A 15,544-nucleotide genomic window follows, 5' to 3' on the forward strand; every position below is an offset into this window, starting at 1 on the left:
CCCTCACAGTTATCCTGTTGTCCTTGTTCCTCACAGTTCCAACACAGCCTTCCGTTCAGCCATTCTGAGCCCCATGTCTGCCCAGCCGGCCACATCTAATTAAATTTATGCAAATTATTGGCCGTCCTTGTTGATTAGTGACACCCCATCTCATCCGTGCCTCATTAGGTTTCGATCGTGCTCAATGAGATTAGGGGCCAAAAGAATGTTTGTCAGCCTTGCCAACGTAAAATCGTTCTACTTTTGGTGACATACTTTTGGGCGGATGCTGAAATGGCTAGCATGAGTTAGCTATCCTCTAGAAGCACTCAATTGTCTGGGGTATAATAATCATTCGCCACTTTGTACTGATTCCACAAATAGACGTGTAGTTTCTGTCACTTTAGAGAACGAATGTTAATGATGAATCTACTTCTGACTCATTACACGCCCAGATCATTCTCAAAGATGTAGTATATTTAAAGGTAAGATACATTTCAATAACAAGTAAATGTGAAAATACAAAGCTGTGAGAATATTTATTTTTTTTACAATATTAATATGCCTGCATATAAAGGCAATGCATATGAAACAAACAACTGACGTCACATCCAAAATAAAAAAAAACAAGTAAGAAACCGAAATCATAGCTTACAACCGGTTTTCTTGGGCGTAGAAACAATAATAGAAACAAGCACCAAATTCCACTCAAAACAAAAACAGAGAACGCATTTTGAGACCCAAACTTTGAGTCGATTTCATTATTTCAGAGGGATTTTGCTGCTGGAGCTGCGCTATTGCCGTTGTTACAACCACCAACGCCACACAATTTCAGACGTGCAGCAGACATCGTTGACGGCGGTTGATAATCGTGCCTGACTTTAAAAAAAAAAATCGTTTTCGAAAAGCAATTCCCACACTCGAAGTATTCGCGAAAATGGTGTCCGCTCTGAAATGCAGTTTGGCCGTGGCCGTTATGATCAGTCTGGCTTGTTCGGGTGCGTTGGTTGCGAAAGTGTTGGGCTGTGGAAAATTTGTATTTAACGGAGTGCTCAAGGAGAGCCAGCTGACGGAAAACTAAGAAAATTTATTAAGACAAATTTCTAACGGCTATTATATGTAGAACCGTTCTATTAAACATTTTTTTCTATTTATACATTTTTTTCTTCGATCCTTTTTTTTATACAAATATTAGCAGAAATGTTAGATTTAAAATAATTACAAATATTGTTTATCACCTAACTGAAGTCTATTCCTGGGACCGACCAAAGCTCCTTTCTTCTTGTCCTTCAAAGTTCTTTAGACTGTGATTATATTAAAGGCGTTTTATATCTGTAGTATTTTATCCATATACTTAATACATATTTAATCCATGCCTATATCCCATAGCCTACGCCATCAAGTGCTACCAGTGCGAGTCCCTCACAATGCCCAAGTGTGGCCTGAAGTTCGAGGCTGATGAGACGTTGCTGCTGGACTGCTCCAGGATCGGACCCCCACGCTACCTGCAGAACTTCTTCCCCCTGCGGAACGCCACTGGTTGCATGAAGAAGACCCTCGAAAGCGGTGAGTTCACAGTCCCTAGGACTATCATATTGTAGTACTATAACATATAGGAAGAAAACACAATCTTAAGATTTCATAAATCAGCAAAACTGAGAAGAAAACTCTATGATTCCTCCATTATTAAGCTAGAAATAGCGCAATTAAGCAATACAAGCCCCTGAGATCATCGCAGAAAATCGGGTTGTATTAGTCTCTGATGTCATGCGTGAATATTTCGCTACCTGATTTTCAGACGTTACTTTTTTCCCTTTCGACGTGATTTCTAGTCACTTTTATTTGCGTCTTATTTTCCAGCAATTACATCAAATTGAGAGCTTAATTCGTTTTCTCGTAAAAATAATAATGACAGGGACGAGAGAGAATGCCGCAAGCTCCGAGCTATTCGACTTATCAAACTTAGCATTTCTGAATTTATTTACAAGGCAGATCGCCCGATAAATTAATCCGTCACAAATATTGTGATCGTTTTTGATCGTTTTTGAACGCCAAGCCAAATCAGCTTCGTATCTAGTCAATTTATTCAGAGGAATCAAACAAAAAGTTTGTAGAAAAATACGACATTTGAGATAACAGGGCAACGAATTATGTTTCATCGAGGTGTGAAGCAAATTGTTGATCTTTGTTTTTCTTGACAATAAACTACAGTGTTTTGACTTGAATAAATAAGCAATTAACAAGTATCCGAAGCCAAAGGTACAATGGGTTCATTCAGCAACCCCAACCAGAGAAAGTTGTTGGCCCAATTGCTCATCCAAACCAAACAATTTGCTCTCATTCCAGTGGCCGGACATCCGCAGATCGTGAGGAGCTGCTACTTCGGGGACATCAACAATATCCAAGCTGGCTGCCAGTCGGATCCCTCTATGCCGTTCGTTAAGCAGCTGGGCTGCGATGTCTGCACCAAGGACGAGTGCAACGGATCCTCCTCCCTGGCCCCCATCGCCGGAGCCATCCTGCTCTTCTTCGGCGTGGCTCGTCTGCTGGCCTAGATCTTAACTAGCTAGTAAATTACCTGTGCGTAGTATTTAACGATCTTGTTCTCTGGAAATTTCTTCTAAATTTGTTTTAATAATAAATGCACGACGAATGGTTGTCATAGCAACATGCCAAACTATATCGCATTCTTTTATTAACAGCTGCAGATAAACAAACAAACAGATAGAAAACAAACAAACTTACTTTCTTGGGAAATAACATTTCAGTGCTTCTACAAAAGCAGTTGCCTGAAAGCCCCCCATTACCCACACATATGTAAATCATCCAGTACAACAATGCAATTAAATTAAATTTAATACTTCGCGTAAAAAGAAAACTTACCATGACAAATCAGCTAAATGAAAAAGAAACAACTGTTGATTGTTTACTTTTCAACTTCCCTCCACCCATGTAAATCATCAGATGAGTAACTCCCCAAACAGTGTATTTATTTTTGAACAATAGTAATTCTACTAATCGCAATTTTTACGGGGACTCGCCGTAAGTAGAGTCACATTGAAACTCGAAAGCAGTTCAATGACTCAGAGCAGAGCAGATACTGAATCCAATGTATGTGAAACACCTGGGATCTAATTAGTGTGCACCCACATGAGCAACCAAAATTTGTATGATCGTATAAAAGGTCACTTAAATGTGCCCCTTTTTAAGCGGGATGTGGGATTTATGTCCGTCTGCCTTCTTAATTACGTTTAATTGAGTTCTGTTTCATTTGCAAGTTAAGTTTCAGTAATTCTTCTACCCTTCGGATTCGAGTTTACAAAGTGTTAAATGCAGCCCGGCAGAGTTCAAGAAACTCCAATTGAGAGATCCGAGATCACTTCTGCAGATCGAGGGGCTTTGGAAAACTGAAAGATGCCATGGATCTTCTCTCCACCCCGCGTGCCCCAATTAACCCAAACTCATTTGGCATCATTTCAGAAATTACTTAATTGAAGAAAATAGAAATTTGTGGGAAAGCCACTTAACTGAGTGTGTGTCCATGTTTGGGCAAGATTAGGAAACGAAATACACTACACTTAATATGCTTATAAACCAATTAACTGAAGAACTTTCAGCAAGGCGTTGGCTGCGTATTGAAATTTTTAAATCTATATAAATGTATAATGAATACTAAATTAAAGTTCTGCTTCTAAAGTACACATAAAAATAAAAAATAATCAATACTACCATATCAAGCCATTTAAACGTTTCACTGACAAATGTGCAGCGTTTATTTTGTCAAAATACTGATGCCGACTAGTGTATAAAAATTAACTTATTAAGTTTTATACCTTTTGGTATAAAAATAATAACTATAGAAGAGCTAGTTCTATTCAGTTCATTTCAAGATCGAGCGCTAGCTTCACCAATAACAGGTAACAATAATAACTTATAACTTTATAACTAGAAGTTCTTTCGAATGGGTATAGCCTTAAGCATCCTGTCCATTTGTTTAGCTCGGGTATGAAATCTACTGGAACTATTGCAATATTTCATGTAGATCAGGTAGATCCTTTTGATTTGCCAGAAAATATTCCACCGGGGGTTGGTTTTTAATGGTCGAACAAACTTGAGCTGAAAGTCTGCGTATTTGAACGTACGTAAATGTCTTCATGCGATCTTCACTTTGCTTCATTTGATAAAAGGATGTGATAAGTTCGTACCAATTTATTACATTATCAATTTATTTATCTTAATTAATTAGGTAATCCATATTAGGATTGTAAATCGGGCATAGTTAGACCTGATTGCAGAGAATTTGTAAAATTCATTCAATGCGTTTTATTTTATTAGTTTTTGAATTTACATATCATAGAAAATTACGAATTCAGGATATCATAATTTAAACATAATAGGCCTAACATAATTATGCAAATAAAAAATTAAGATTAATATTGGTTGTGGAAATTGCTAGCGCAAGTGCGTATTTTTCTAAATGTTTATGTTTATTCATTGATAGCATCATTTTGAATGCCGCATTCTTCTTTTCAATGTGCTCCCAGCGTGGATTTGATAATCTATGTCCGTTTGCCAGGATTCGGCTTATAGGACTTGATGGGCGGCTTGCGCATAAATTTCATGTCAGTAAGATTCGGATATGGACTCCAAACACTTACGTTTGCTGTACTCATAGCTCCTAGGTATGTAGATGACTGGGGGCATAAAATGTTCCTACTCATAGGTCACCACTTCCACATCGCCGACTCTAAAAAGATCAAAATGTTAGTTGGTTGAAATTTAAGGAAATCCTAGGACGCGGGGACTCTCAGGTCCATTACACCTGCTTTGGTTATTAAATGATACAAAATTATACTTTACAAGTAACTTACTCGTCAGGATTTCCCGCAACTCGCTTAATCGGGTTGATGTACTTGAGAGACCCATTGCTGTTGCCTCCAAACATCTTGTCGTTGACAGATCTGCAAAATAACAATAGATTTTTACTCTTTGCCTAAATTTAACCCGTTGTATATCATATGCTCAACTTGCTTGTCAAGTGAGTCAAGCTACATCGGTATGCAGAGGGATCCCCATTACCTGTCGGCCTCCAGATAGAGTCCGTTAATGTTCTTGGCCGACTCGGGATCCATTTCATTCAGCTGGCGCATCTGCTCGTGCGAAACCTCGTCGTTCTTGTCTGGAATAAGATACGGATCTCGGCCAGGGCGTAGGCTATGCGGGCATAGCACTCCGCCGGGGTGGCCACCGTGCCGACCTCCAGAAAGAGATTCTTCTGAAAATGGGCATACCTCGCCTGTGCTGCGCAGCTCCTCCTCTTTGTTACGATCGCGCATCGAATAGCGAACCTTGATGGCAATCTTGCACTGGGTCTCCTCCTGAAGGCGACGTAGCGAGTTCCCCTTGGGCCCCAGGATCTTGCCAGTGAAGTTGAACTGCGCAAGGGTAAGGATTCATTTTGCGGTCGGAGGGGATAGCTAATTGTATAAAACCGCACTTTAAAAGCTCCCTTTTGCGTTATCATGGAACTGGAACGTCTACGGCACACTAATCTGGCCATAGGAGGAGGAGCCATGAATCCTTTCTCGGATCCTACAGCCTTGACAATACTGGCCTCCTTTGTGGAATCTTCTGTCTGATTTAGTCGAGTTTCATCCACAACAAGTTGTTAAGTTGGAAGTGGACCACCCCCTAGACCTAAGCTAATCTAACCTAATGTTATTACTGGACAGTAATTCCCATTGCAATTCATATATTTTGTTTGATTTATAGGACCTTTTTACACTTAAATTATGAATATCATTTTGGTAAATTATGACTAAATTTATTGAAAACGAAAAACCAGTGCAAATTTCTATTACTTCGTGTAACAGTGGGTAAAACGACATATGTATGATCGGAATCTACAAAGAATGCTGCATTGCAAGTTGCAATTTGCAACCATCTGAATGGAATTAATGCACCCTCTCCAAGGATAACTTGCTAAAAATACATTAACAAACTTGCAATAGAAAATAACTGAAGCTGTGAATATTTGTCAATATGAATATAGCAAAATCAAAGGGAGCGAGTAACACGATAAATAAGTCAAGTCCAATAGGGGACAGCTCAGAGTGTTGTTAATTGCTGAAATTAGCAAAACAATGAAAATGAGTAACGTATCCGAATGTATTTCAAACTGCGCATTTTGCTAAAAAGGGCAACGGATTTACTTGAAGTCAATAATTCCAGAGATTCGAAGAACCTCTTTGACATGCAGAGCCCATAAGAACTTTTTTTTGGCAATTCCGGGAGCGCCGAAACTGAGTTCATCATAGTGCCAAAATAAAACAAACATAAATAATTTACAAAAACGGCTGACATCACCCTAAACAAGTCCGAAAAAATGCTTGATATTTATGTATGCATGCGTCTCGTTTGTGTGTCAAATGATGGGAAAAAAACATTGCGGCAGCTTTTATACAAATTCAACGAGAGAGAACGGTATCGTCGAGTTCCTCGATTATCAGTTACCCAGTACTCAGACAAATAATACAGTTAAAACATTTTTAAGAGCGAGTTGTCGTTCTGTGGGTATGGTAGAATTTCGTTCTAGAATTTTCAACCTAACATTTGCAGTTTATTTAGTTCCCTATAAATCCCCGAGCAGTTGCTAGTGATCGTGATCGGATATACTGGCTCCTATCTGTTACATACGTTCCATCGAATCTAGTACACCCTTTCACTGTACGAGTAATGGGTATACAAACACAGAATTGAAACACGCAACGTACACACGTTTACTTCGAGTGGAAGCTTGATTTCGAGTGAGTGGAAAATACTGAGTGAAAAAATTGGAAGCGGACTGAACGCTTTCGCTTTGGACGCCAGCATGAATCTTACAAACGCTCGCCAACTGCCGTGCAGTCAAGGTTTGCTTTAAGTAATTTTCCAAAAAAGTAGTTTCAATCCCTGAAAATGGTGTCGAGTGTAAAAATGATCTTGGCTCTCACCGTCTTGGCCACCGTAGCCTGCACTGGTATGAAAGTTACCGGAATTACCAATCCGGAGTAATCTACACATTCTACGATTTCTAGGCTACGCCATCAAGTGCTATCAGTGCGATTCCTTGACTAATTCCGAGTGTGGAAAGGACATCAAGTCAGACAGTAGCCTCGTTTTGGATTGCACCAAGATGGCTCCACCTCGATTCCTCCAGAACTTCTTCCCGGTTCGCAACGCCACCGGTTGCATGAAGCAGACCATCGACAGTAAGTAATCTGGTGGGGATCGGCCATAGCCATGATCTCATCGTATCGATTGCCCACGCGAAACCATCCCCATTTAAGCAATTTAGGTTGATAAATTAACTGGGTCTTAGTGCTCACAATGAGAATAATTGAGTTTTCACTCTTACCTGAAAATATGATTGATTCTAAAGCAACGAAATAACAAGAAATATTTGTTCAAAACAAATTAATTAATAGAATATACCTCTGACACTTCTTAATGAAAGAGAATGAGAGAATCTAGGCGTTTAGCATCGAAATATATTTAGAACTGTTCAAGATCAGCGACTTGCTATTGGAATTAAATATATATATGCATATCGTGTGTAGACCATGGAAGGAACCACATATGATGAATGGGGCATACTCATAAATATGAGAAGAAGGTTCAGATAAGGTAGACTGTACTGACTATCTTACATGTATAAAAACAATATCTATTGTATATATGTACTTCCTCATTTATTATACTATAATGATAAAGTGCGTTTGCTCACAGGCAAGTGCGTTAATCTCACAACGGAGATTAGTCGCTGTCCCACAGCAATATGTGCCCTTCATTAAAAATGCATCATGACAATGGACATAAACGCAGCAGTACCTTTTTAAGTGATTTGTTCACAATTTACTTGATTGTCCAGCGATTCCCAAGCATAAATACTCCCTAGGGCTATATGGTATTGAGAATAATTGGACCCCATTCACTTTTGCTACGGAATTATTTATGTTCGGTGACCGCAACATCGCCTCAGTCAATTGTTTGCTAATTACATTAACATTCGACCACGTCTTGCGTTTTATTGAATACATCATCGTCAGTTTTAATTAAACACCAGACAATTGGCATCCCATTCAGCTCAAAAGTTCGTCACATCTATATTAGAACTTTAAATGTGTTCTACCTTTTGTGAGATATACATAGGGAATTAATAATAATTATGGATTTATTTTAATGATTACAATTTGTAATTTTTGGATTTAAATATCATTGTCCGAATGTAAAAACCTGAATAGTCTGACCAAAAAAATATTATTTATTTAAAGGAAACACACTTAAAGTCAGAATATACTTTATAGTTTGAAAAAGCTGCATACAAATAGAATTGAGTATCAGAGAAAGTCTAAAAATGAGAATTTTTGAATATTTCTCTATACATTTATCTCCGAACACATTAGAACACACAGCACGCTTTAATGTCGTAATTTCTGAATCTAATTGCCGAATATATGATTTGAATTTATAATATATCAAAAAGAATAACAACCGACAAAGCATTTCCATTTACACTTAACCAAATAATTTGTACCAACTTCTAAAATGTTTACTTGCAGTTCCCGGTAACCCGCAAATCGTGAGGTCCTGCTACTTTGGCAACATCGCCGACACGAAGGTTGGATGCCAGACCGATCCCAGCCTGACGATCAACAAGTTGCTGAGCTGCGAGGTTTGCACCGAGGACGAGTGCAACGGAACCTCCTCCCTGGCCCCCATCGCCGGAGTCATACTCCTGTTCTTTGGCCTGGCCCGTCTGCTAGCCTGAACGAGGAGCAGTTTGTAGTACCGCTGAGCTATCCCAAACATATCGAACTTGCTGTTGGGAAGCCAGACCCATGGAGCTGCTTTAGTCACCTTTGAATCTCTTGTAATTGTTACACCCTTTTAAACTGTTTTCGCCCACATTAAATGTCGCTTTATTTATGTGAAGATATTTTATGGTTATTCGTAGATTAATTGCTAGCTTTAACTGATAGCCTTCCAGTTGGGCAAGCAGAAAATCCATGCGTGTCTGGCACACTTCAAGAACTGGCCCCATCCAATCTACGTCTCTTCTGCAGGGCTCTCTATATGCTGGGCTGACGATTATACGAACAGACGGAAAAGCGGAAAAGTTCTCTCTGTGATTTTACTCGCTTCGACCATACACTCCCAGTTTTCCTTTTCCATTTCCATTTCCCACAGGGTCGCTATAAGTTCGGCGCGTCAAGTCTCCACCCGCTAAATGTTCATTAAATTTAGACAAATTAAAACGCTGAGCGATGACGCCAGGCGAAATGGCCATAAAATGTTTTCACCACAGAAAAAAGAGAGCGATAAACGGAAAAGAGAAAAACGGCAAGGAGTTGAATTTGGAAAATGCTTTTGGCATTCTTTTAGTTCGATTTCGTGTGCGGACGTCGACTGACAGACGGCTCCAAGAATTTAGCCGGGAAATCGGGGAAAATCAAAAAACAAAACTGAGGGAAAATTGGCAACGCGTGTTTACATTTTTATTTCCTACGTGCTGAGACCCAAATAAATATAAAATAAAAGTCATTTATATAGTTGAAAACACACATTTATTTATATTCAAAATATATACTATATTTGCTTATACAAAACATACAGTTTTGTATGTTCAAACCTCGTGCGGATCGTTTCAATTGCGCCGAGCAGAGCTATAAATAAGCCCGCCACTTGAATTATTTTCCATAAAACCATCAAATACAACAAATTCCAATCACCAGCGAGAAAGGTGGCAAACCGATTTTCCTCCCATCAACAATGCAGCATTATTTACTTTTGTTTGGCGCGCTCATCTCGCTACTGGCCTCAGGTTTGTTTTTGTTCTGTTTGGACTTGTTTCTTTCGAATTTGTACTTTGCTTTGCGAGTTCTGCGTTTGCCGCGACCTGTCGGCTGTCCCCGCCTGATCTCATTTCTGCCATAAATAAGACGCGTCTCTGGTCTTCCCATCCCAATGCCACTAGCTTACGCCATCAAGTGCTATGCCTGCGAATCCGTCTACGAGGCTAGTTGCGGCGACGACTTCGAAGTCGAGAACCATTTTAAATACGACTGCGCCTTCATTGCTCCTCCGCGATTCCTGGAGAACGATCTGCTCAGCGTGAATGCCACGGCCTGTTTGAAACGGGTATTCAAGGGTGAGTTTAAACGAATATGTTTCTCAAAACACGTTCCTACGGATTTGAAGCCTTGCTAGGATAGTAACTTTAATAGTTATGAATCAATAGGTATAGTAAAAAGAAAAGAAAGTTTGAAATATAAGATTAAAAAGTGGATATATCGTAATTCACCAAAAATGTATCTATCCACCAGATATTTTTTTAAAGTAATTGTTCATTAATTACAAATACAGTCCGATTAGCAGCGGACAAAAAAAGTGTGTTCCGAAAGGTAAATGTCTGTATACTCATTAAACATTCGCAATGTTGTCCGTCCGAGATTTGTATTTACTCTTCAGATAATAATTTCTTTAATGATTTGTGACGCAAATCAAAACAAATAAAATTAATTATGTGAAACAGTCATACATACATTCATAGACATACGTGCATATACGGACAGCTGTGACCTTATTTCAGAAGAATCTCGTAGACTTTCCAACAATCTCTTGATATTTTGGACAATACGTACACATTTCGTATAAGCCCATTAAAGACGGACAATAAAAAATGTGTTTATTTACGATAAGTCAGCCCGAAAGTAGACTAACCCAATGTTTTGCCTCTGCAGAAAACGGCGTGCGTAAGATCGTCAGAGGCTGCTACTTCGGCGAGGTAAATGCCACCGATGTGTGGTGCAAAATGGACCCCACCCTGTCGGCGGTGCAGAACTCAAGTTGTCATGTGTGCGACAGCGAGAACTACTGCAACGGATCGGAAAATCATCCAGTGGATAAATGGAAAATCTTCGGCAGTCTGGTCTTGTTTCTCTTGGCAACTCAACTACTCTGAGGCGACAGGAGACGAAGTGGAAATGTGGAAATGTGGAGCGTGAAATGAACATTAAAAGGCACAGTAGCTTAAGTAAACCTAGTTCAATTTAGATGTATTCCCAAGGCCCAGGACTATCAATTAGTAAAGCCCACATTAGTAGAGCACACCATCCACAAAACCGTTTAGCCAAATCTGCCCGGCCCACTGTATTAATGGCTAATCAACGCCGAACATGGCGTATGAGCAACATCAGCACACCGAAATGAGCCGAAAAGCTGGCAAACAAATTTCGAACGATCCAAATACAAACTAATAAAAACTAATTTTACACAGAATGCCAAATTGTTTATTTGTTCAAATGCCACTAATGAACCTTGCCTGAAATAAATGGATTGGCGAGGAAAGGGCAAAGGGAATGGCAGGGCAGGGTAGGGCAAGGCAGAGCACGATGTCAACACGCATTGGCCAGGGAAAAGCCAACGATGGAGAAGTGAAAATGTGAAAAAATCTGTTATGAAAATCAAATTCACATTCTGAATGCGATTGTTCGCACGTTCAGTTCAGTTTCTGTTTAGTTCAGTCGCGTGTGTGCATCGCTTCGAGTCGGTGGTCGGTGGTCGGTGGTCGGTGGTCGTTGGTCGGCGGCTTGTGGCTATATAGCGCATCTATCATGTGATTAAAATCGGTCCGGCAACCGAGAAGACAACATCTGTATTCGCGCACGTATCGGCATCGCCAAGCTATAGCTATAGCCATACTGACTCACCGCGACCGCCGGACGACAGTGGAATCAACTGTTTTCGGGGGCGGTACGATGGCGATGATGGCAGCGCTTGCCTCGCTCTTTCTGCTCGTCACGCTGGCCAGCTCAGGTGAGATTCTCGATTCGCGCCCGCCACTCATCACATTCCTGCCCCGAAATTGTAGTTCATATTTTGAAATATCTCAGAAGCAGAAGACTGTCAACACGATTTATTGCGAATCAGTGAATTTAGGGTTTTACCGACTGTTTTGCGGGAAACTGTTCAGTAAAGAAAAACATATAAACAGCTTTCTTTGTTTATTTCATTGTTTACGTATAGAGTCTAAAAAGTTCAAGAATTATATTACAAATTTTAATTAACTTACATCTGAAAAGAAATTAACGTTTTGGAACATTAAGAATGGTTTTAAAGCTAATTGTTTACTTTAAGATAAAGATAAGGTCTACCAAAATGCTCATCCATTGTTTTCCTTTCTGTGCACTCTCGTGGACACACATTTTTACGGATGTCGTCATCAGCCCGTGCCATTACCTGCTACGAATGTGATTCCGTCAATAATCCAGGGTGTGGGGAGCGATTTGTGGGCGATGACATATCCACGACGGATTGCGATGTGGTGGCGAACATGCGATCCCTGGGAGCGGAGGCCACTTGCCTTACCAAGTACCATGAGGGAAGTGAGTATACGAGTATGGTTTCTGGAAAATATGTCAAGGAAATCCCTTATAAAATGACTCACTTTTCGCAGTGCCAGGAGACACGCGCTTCGTGAGGCGCTCCTGTTACTTTGGCGATGCCTCCCCAATAGGCGTCAGTTGCGACGATGGACCAGATCCTGTGGTGCCCTTTATGAACTTCCTCGGCTGCACACTGTGCGATACGGATTTGTGCAACGCAGCCGCTGGATTATCCACACTACCCTTGGTCATTGCCCTTTCGATACTCGGACTGCTTGTCCTACTGGCGACCTAAGGAAGATGAGTCGCGTGGAACGGCGGCGGTCGTATTTCAATGTTTCCTATTAAAAGTAATATACTCCAGTATTGTATAAAAGATTGTTGTTTTCTTGGTCGACTAACTAACATGACTTCTTATACTCATGCAAAGGGCGCAGAACAAGAACGACCCAAAGTTTATCCTTATATTCTTAATTTTCTAAGGCAAATGGCTTAAGTTATAAAAAGCCTACTGAATATGTAATAAATTTAACTTAAAGCCCCTAGAAGAATGAAATAGAAGCAAATATTTTTTAATTTTTATTTTATTTGATTTTCTTTCCATTGTTTTTATACATCCACTAAAATGATTTAACATACATATATATTTATATAATTATACTTGTTTGATTTAATATAATTTATTGAATAAAATTTACTCGTTTCCTACTCTACTAGCGTGTGTATGTAAGTATGTGTATGTGTGTATTGCAATTAGGATCATTAATTACAAAATATTCATAAAATAAATTAAAATAACACTTTCAAATCGATACACACAATTTCTGTTTCAATATCTAGTCCATTGATTTCTTGATCGTCAAACAATTCTAGTTTTACATTTATTTCCAGTTTATAGCATAAATTATTTTATGTAGGCAAACAGATAACATCTTTGCTTATTATCTTAATGGGTTTAGCTGCGGATTATATTCATAACACTTCTGGGCTACACATAAATAACATTCAAATATAAATATATGGATATTTATCAAGATATTGTATATAAACTACACATTGAGAACAATTCAGATAGAAAACAATTTATGTACAAAAGATTGTGTTTGTTTTTGCTTCACCAATACTGTCCATGCTGGCGTTGTCCGGCGGAATCTCTACGATCCCAGCGAGGACCACTGCCGCGTCAATGCCACAAACAATCGTCGTCCATCTTTCCGCGTCTTAAAGTCTATCAACAATTCATATCATCAGCGTGTAAGCATTAGTCAACCAAATATAGTAAAACTTATTGTTTCAACACGATTCACAGTCAGAAACAAATAACAAACAGATTTGCATTGCATGGATCAACTTGTTCAACTTGTTTTGTAGTTGGGTATATAATGTAGTTCGTTTATATAATGCTGCGTGCGTACACATATACATTGAATCATAGTAACAACAACACACAGAGTTTGTTTAAAACCTATTCATATTTAGTTTGCTTTTCACTGCTGCACCTTTCACTGATTGCAGGTTACCTGGGTTATATTGGATGGTTATAATATAATTTTTAGGGTATGGGATTTGGGTTCGGGAATTGTGGAGTACCAGCTCCTCAATGAAATAGTTGTGGAGTGTTACCCATTACATTCTGCAATCTGTGATCACTCCTGTCCCTTCCCCTCAATTCGTTGTAGTTCTTTTATTTAAATGTAACAATTCGTTTGAGTAGTGCAACGATCAATAAGCCATCGGAATTTGCAGACACTCAAAGGCAGATGAGTGTTCGTCCAGAGGGAAATGGGAGGAGACACACCATGTTATTTTTGTAAAACATAAAAATTGACTAGAAAAGTGTGCAAAAATTTTGTGTACGTGCAGTTTTTAGGTGGAGGTGAGCAAAGAATTTCGTTGGTATTGAAAATGGAATGGAATCTTAAAATAATTATTGATTGTTCTCCGTTTTTGTTTATGTCTACCTATGAAGCCTTCAACTTGTAATACATTTCTTTGTTTTCCTTTTTCGTTTTTCGTTTTGAGATCAATTGCACATGGTGGCACATGGCAGCTCTCCACTGCCCAATCGTTCCTTCAACTTATTTTGGACTTTGAACCGACTACAAATTCCGCTGCTTAAGGACGTTGGCCTTATATTCATTACTTGGGGGCTAAATAGTTATAGTTTATATGTGTAGTATCTGAGCATATCATTGGCGTCAGCAGCAGTACTAATCGAAAGAGGTTTGGTTTTACTTTATCTCTATATTTTGCGACCAAATGGGACAACTTTCAGAAACATTCAGTTGTTTTCAATGCAATTTACAAGTTACACTTTCTATACACGTAGCAATAATAATATTAATAACATTAATAACGAATTCAGTCAAGTCAGTAAATTTGGTTTACAGAAAGAAAAATACAGTTTCATAAATTAAATGAAATAACGCTAACAAACAAAAATGATGTTGCAGCCCAAATTTTCCGGTGTGGTATTCTGCTTGAAATTTTTAAGGAATTTTTTCTTTGCTCCGGGTACATGGCTATAGAAATACGTTTTACATATAAATATACACATTATAATAATTCATTTTATATATACTTGTTTGTATAGATATCATGTATATACGTATGTAAAGGGGTTATAACAACTAGGGTATTGTAATTTCAAAGCTTTGCGTTTTGAAACATGAACTCACAGAGTATTTCCATTATATAATATATAATTTGTTTTAGCTTTGCATTTTTTCATTAACATTTAACATTAACACGACGACGGCAGCATTTACTGCTGCTTGGCCACTTTCGATACATTTTTATAAATAAGCTTTCATAAATGTTTACACATTTTCTCATCCTGGTACCATCAGCATACGCCAATAATGGGCGGAAAGGAAAGCAATCTGTAGGTGTTTGAGTTGGTTAAGGAAACGCGGGGGAACGTCGAGCAGTTTTGCTGAGCACTTGATCATCGGCGGGCAATATCGGTCAGACTAAGAAAGAAGGTTTTTAGATGCCCACGAATCCGTAGACTTCCAGCACCCGAATCTCGAAGTCGCCCGACGGACACAGCGGCGGATTGTTAAAGGTCTTGCAGCTGTCCGTCTTTCCGAAACGAATGTTCTCGTCCATCCAGATGGCCTGCCCCTCGCTGTAAAATA

General features: G+C 39.1%; 6 protein-coding genes and 1 pseudogene across 21 annotated transcripts in view; 4 read left to right on the top strand and 3 right to left on the bottom strand.

The window, feature by feature from the left end:
- The first annotated feature begins 338 nt into the window (after positions 1–338).
- Positions 339–2,658, top strand: bero (belly roll). Of its 2 annotated transcripts, none has more exons than NM_001259185.2 (3): positions 339–464; positions 1,369–1,545; positions 2,326–2,658. In NM_001259185.2, exons 2-3 carry the CDS (start codon positions 1,407–1,409, stop codon positions 2,532–2,534), a joined length of 348 nt encoding a protein of 115 aa, NP_001246114.1. In that variant the 5' UTR covers positions 339–464; positions 1,369–1,406; the 3' UTR covers positions 2,535–2,658. The 2 variants fall into 2 exon arrangements, with proteins under 2 accessions (NP_001246114.1, NP_610069.2); NM_136225.4 differs by lacking the exon at positions 339–464 and adding an exon at positions 810–977.
- Positions 2,659–4,190: 1,532 nt separating this feature from the next.
- CR9337 lies at positions 4,191–5,419 on the bottom strand (annotated as a pseudogene).
- Positions 5,420–6,858: 1,439 nt separating this feature from the next.
- CG9338 (uncharacterized protein) lies at positions 6,859–9,353 on the top strand. Of its 2 annotated transcripts, none has more exons than NM_001273717.1 (3): positions 6,859–6,997; positions 7,056–7,229; positions 8,580–9,353. In NM_001273717.1, exons 1-3 carry the CDS (start codon positions 6,937–6,939, stop codon positions 8,786–8,788), a joined length of 444 nt encoding a protein of 147 aa, NP_001260646.1. In that variant the 5' UTR covers positions 6,859–6,936; the 3' UTR covers positions 8,789–9,353. The 2 variants fall into 2 exon arrangements, with proteins under 2 accessions (NP_001260646.1, NP_610071.1); NM_136227.2 differs by having other exon boundaries at positions 8,580–8,955.
- A 45-nt stretch (positions 9,354–9,398) lies between these two features.
- On the top strand, positions 9,399–11,294 carry CG31675 (uncharacterized protein). The gene is made up of 3 exons (NM_165347.2): positions 9,399–9,841; positions 9,995–10,168; positions 10,761–11,294. Exons 1-3 carry the CDS (start codon positions 9,790–9,792, stop codon positions 10,979–10,981), a joined length of 447 nt encoding a protein of 148 aa, NP_724298.1. The 5' UTR covers positions 9,399–9,789; the 3' UTR covers positions 10,982–11,294.
- Positions 11,295–11,497: 203 nt separating this feature from the next.
- Positions 11,498–13,209, top strand: CG14401 (uncharacterized protein). 3 transcript variants are annotated; one of them, NM_136228.3, is made up of 3 exons: positions 11,498–11,835; positions 12,246–12,404; positions 12,476–13,209. In NM_136228.3, exons 1-3 carry the CDS (start codon positions 11,778–11,780, stop codon positions 12,697–12,699), a joined length of 441 nt encoding a protein of 146 aa, NP_610072.2. In that variant the 5' UTR covers positions 11,498–11,777; the 3' UTR covers positions 12,700–13,209. The 3 variants fall into 3 exon arrangements, with proteins under 3 accessions (NP_610072.2, NP_001246115.1, NP_001260647.1); NM_001259186.2 differs by having other exon boundaries at positions 11,498–11,991; positions 12,476–13,116; NM_001273718.1 differs by having other exon boundaries at positions 12,246–12,416; positions 12,476–13,116.
- CG43739 (uncharacterized protein) overlaps positions 12,979–15,544 on the bottom strand; it is a 47,597-nt gene continuing 45,031 nt past the window's right edge. Inside the window, exon 11 of the mRNA NM_001273719.1 lies at positions 12,979–15,534. The gene's annotated coding sequence lies outside the window, so the exon portion shown is untranslated. The remainder of the gene's footprint in view (positions 15,535–15,544) is intronic.
- The window catches only part of sky (skywalker), a 47,597-nt gene continuing 45,031 nt past the window's right edge, over positions 12,979–15,544 (bottom strand). For 11 of the 12 annotated variants that reach the window (NM_165349.4, NM_136229.5, NM_001273720.1 and 8 more), the window contains one exon: positions 12,979–15,534. In NM_165349.4, coding sequence (NP_724301.2) covers positions 15,393–15,534 — 142 coding nt within the window. In that variant the 3' untranslated portion in view covers positions 12,979–15,392. The remainder of the gene's footprint in view (positions 15,535–15,544) is intronic. The other variant, NM_165351.4, reaches the window with a different exon arrangement.

This window comes from Drosophila melanogaster, chromosome 2L, assembly GCF_000001215.4.
Source record: "Drosophila melanogaster chromosome 2L".
NCBI lineage: Eukaryota > Metazoa > Arthropoda > Insecta > Diptera > Drosophilidae > Drosophila > Drosophila melanogaster.

What these genes read in the sequence shown, in the direction of transcription:
- bero (NM_136225.4), top strand. Translation starts at nt 917, where the DNA reads ATGGTGTCCGCTCTGAAATGCAGTTTGGCCGTGGCCGTTATGATCAGT. An exon ending in GATCAGTCTGGCTTGTTCGG is followed by an intron (nt 978 to 1,368) that starts GTGCGTTGGTTG and finishes TATATCCCATAG; the next exon opens with CCTACGCCATCAAGTGCTAC. An exon ending in GAAGAAGACCCTCGAAAGCG is followed by an intron (nt 1,546 to 2,325) that starts GTGAGTTCACAG and finishes CTCTCATTCCAG; the next exon opens with TGGCCGGACATCCGCAGATC.
- CG14401 (NM_001259186.2), top strand. Translation starts at nt 11,778, where the DNA reads ATGGCGATGATGGCAGCGCTTGCCTCGCTCTTTCTGCTCGTCACGCTG. An exon ending in GTTTTGCGGGAAACTGTTCA is followed by an intron (nt 11,992 to 12,245) that starts GTAAAGAAAAAC and finishes TGTCGTCATCAG; the next exon opens with CCCGTGCCATTACCTGCTAC. An exon ending in TACCAAGTACCATGAGGGAA is followed by an intron (nt 12,405 to 12,475) that starts GTGAGTATACGA and finishes CACTTTTCGCAG; the next exon opens with TGCCAGGAGACACGCGCTTC.
- CG9338 (NM_001273717.1), top strand. Translation starts at nt 6,937, where the DNA reads ATGGTGTCGAGTGTAAAAATGATCTTGGCTCTCACCGTCTTGGCCACC. An exon ending in GGCCACCGTAGCCTGCACTG is followed by an intron (nt 6,998 to 7,055) that starts GTATGAAAGTTA and finishes TACGATTTCTAG; the next exon opens with GCTACGCCATCAAGTGCTAT. An exon ending in CATGAAGCAGACCATCGACA is followed by an intron (nt 7,230 to 8,579) that starts GTAAGTAATCTG and finishes GTTTACTTGCAG; the next exon opens with TTCCCGGTAACCCGCAAATC.
- CG31675 (NM_165347.2), top strand. Translation starts at nt 9,790, where the DNA reads ATGCAGCATTATTTACTTTTGTTTGGCGCGCTCATCTCGCTACTGGCC. An exon ending in CATCTCGCTACTGGCCTCAG is followed by an intron (nt 9,842 to 9,994) that starts GTTTGTTTTTGT and finishes CAATGCCACTAG; the next exon opens with CTTACGCCATCAAGTGCTAT. An exon ending in TTTGAAACGGGTATTCAAGG is followed by an intron (nt 10,169 to 10,760) that starts GTGAGTTTAAAC and finishes TTGCCTCTGCAG; the next exon opens with AAAACGGCGTGCGTAAGATC.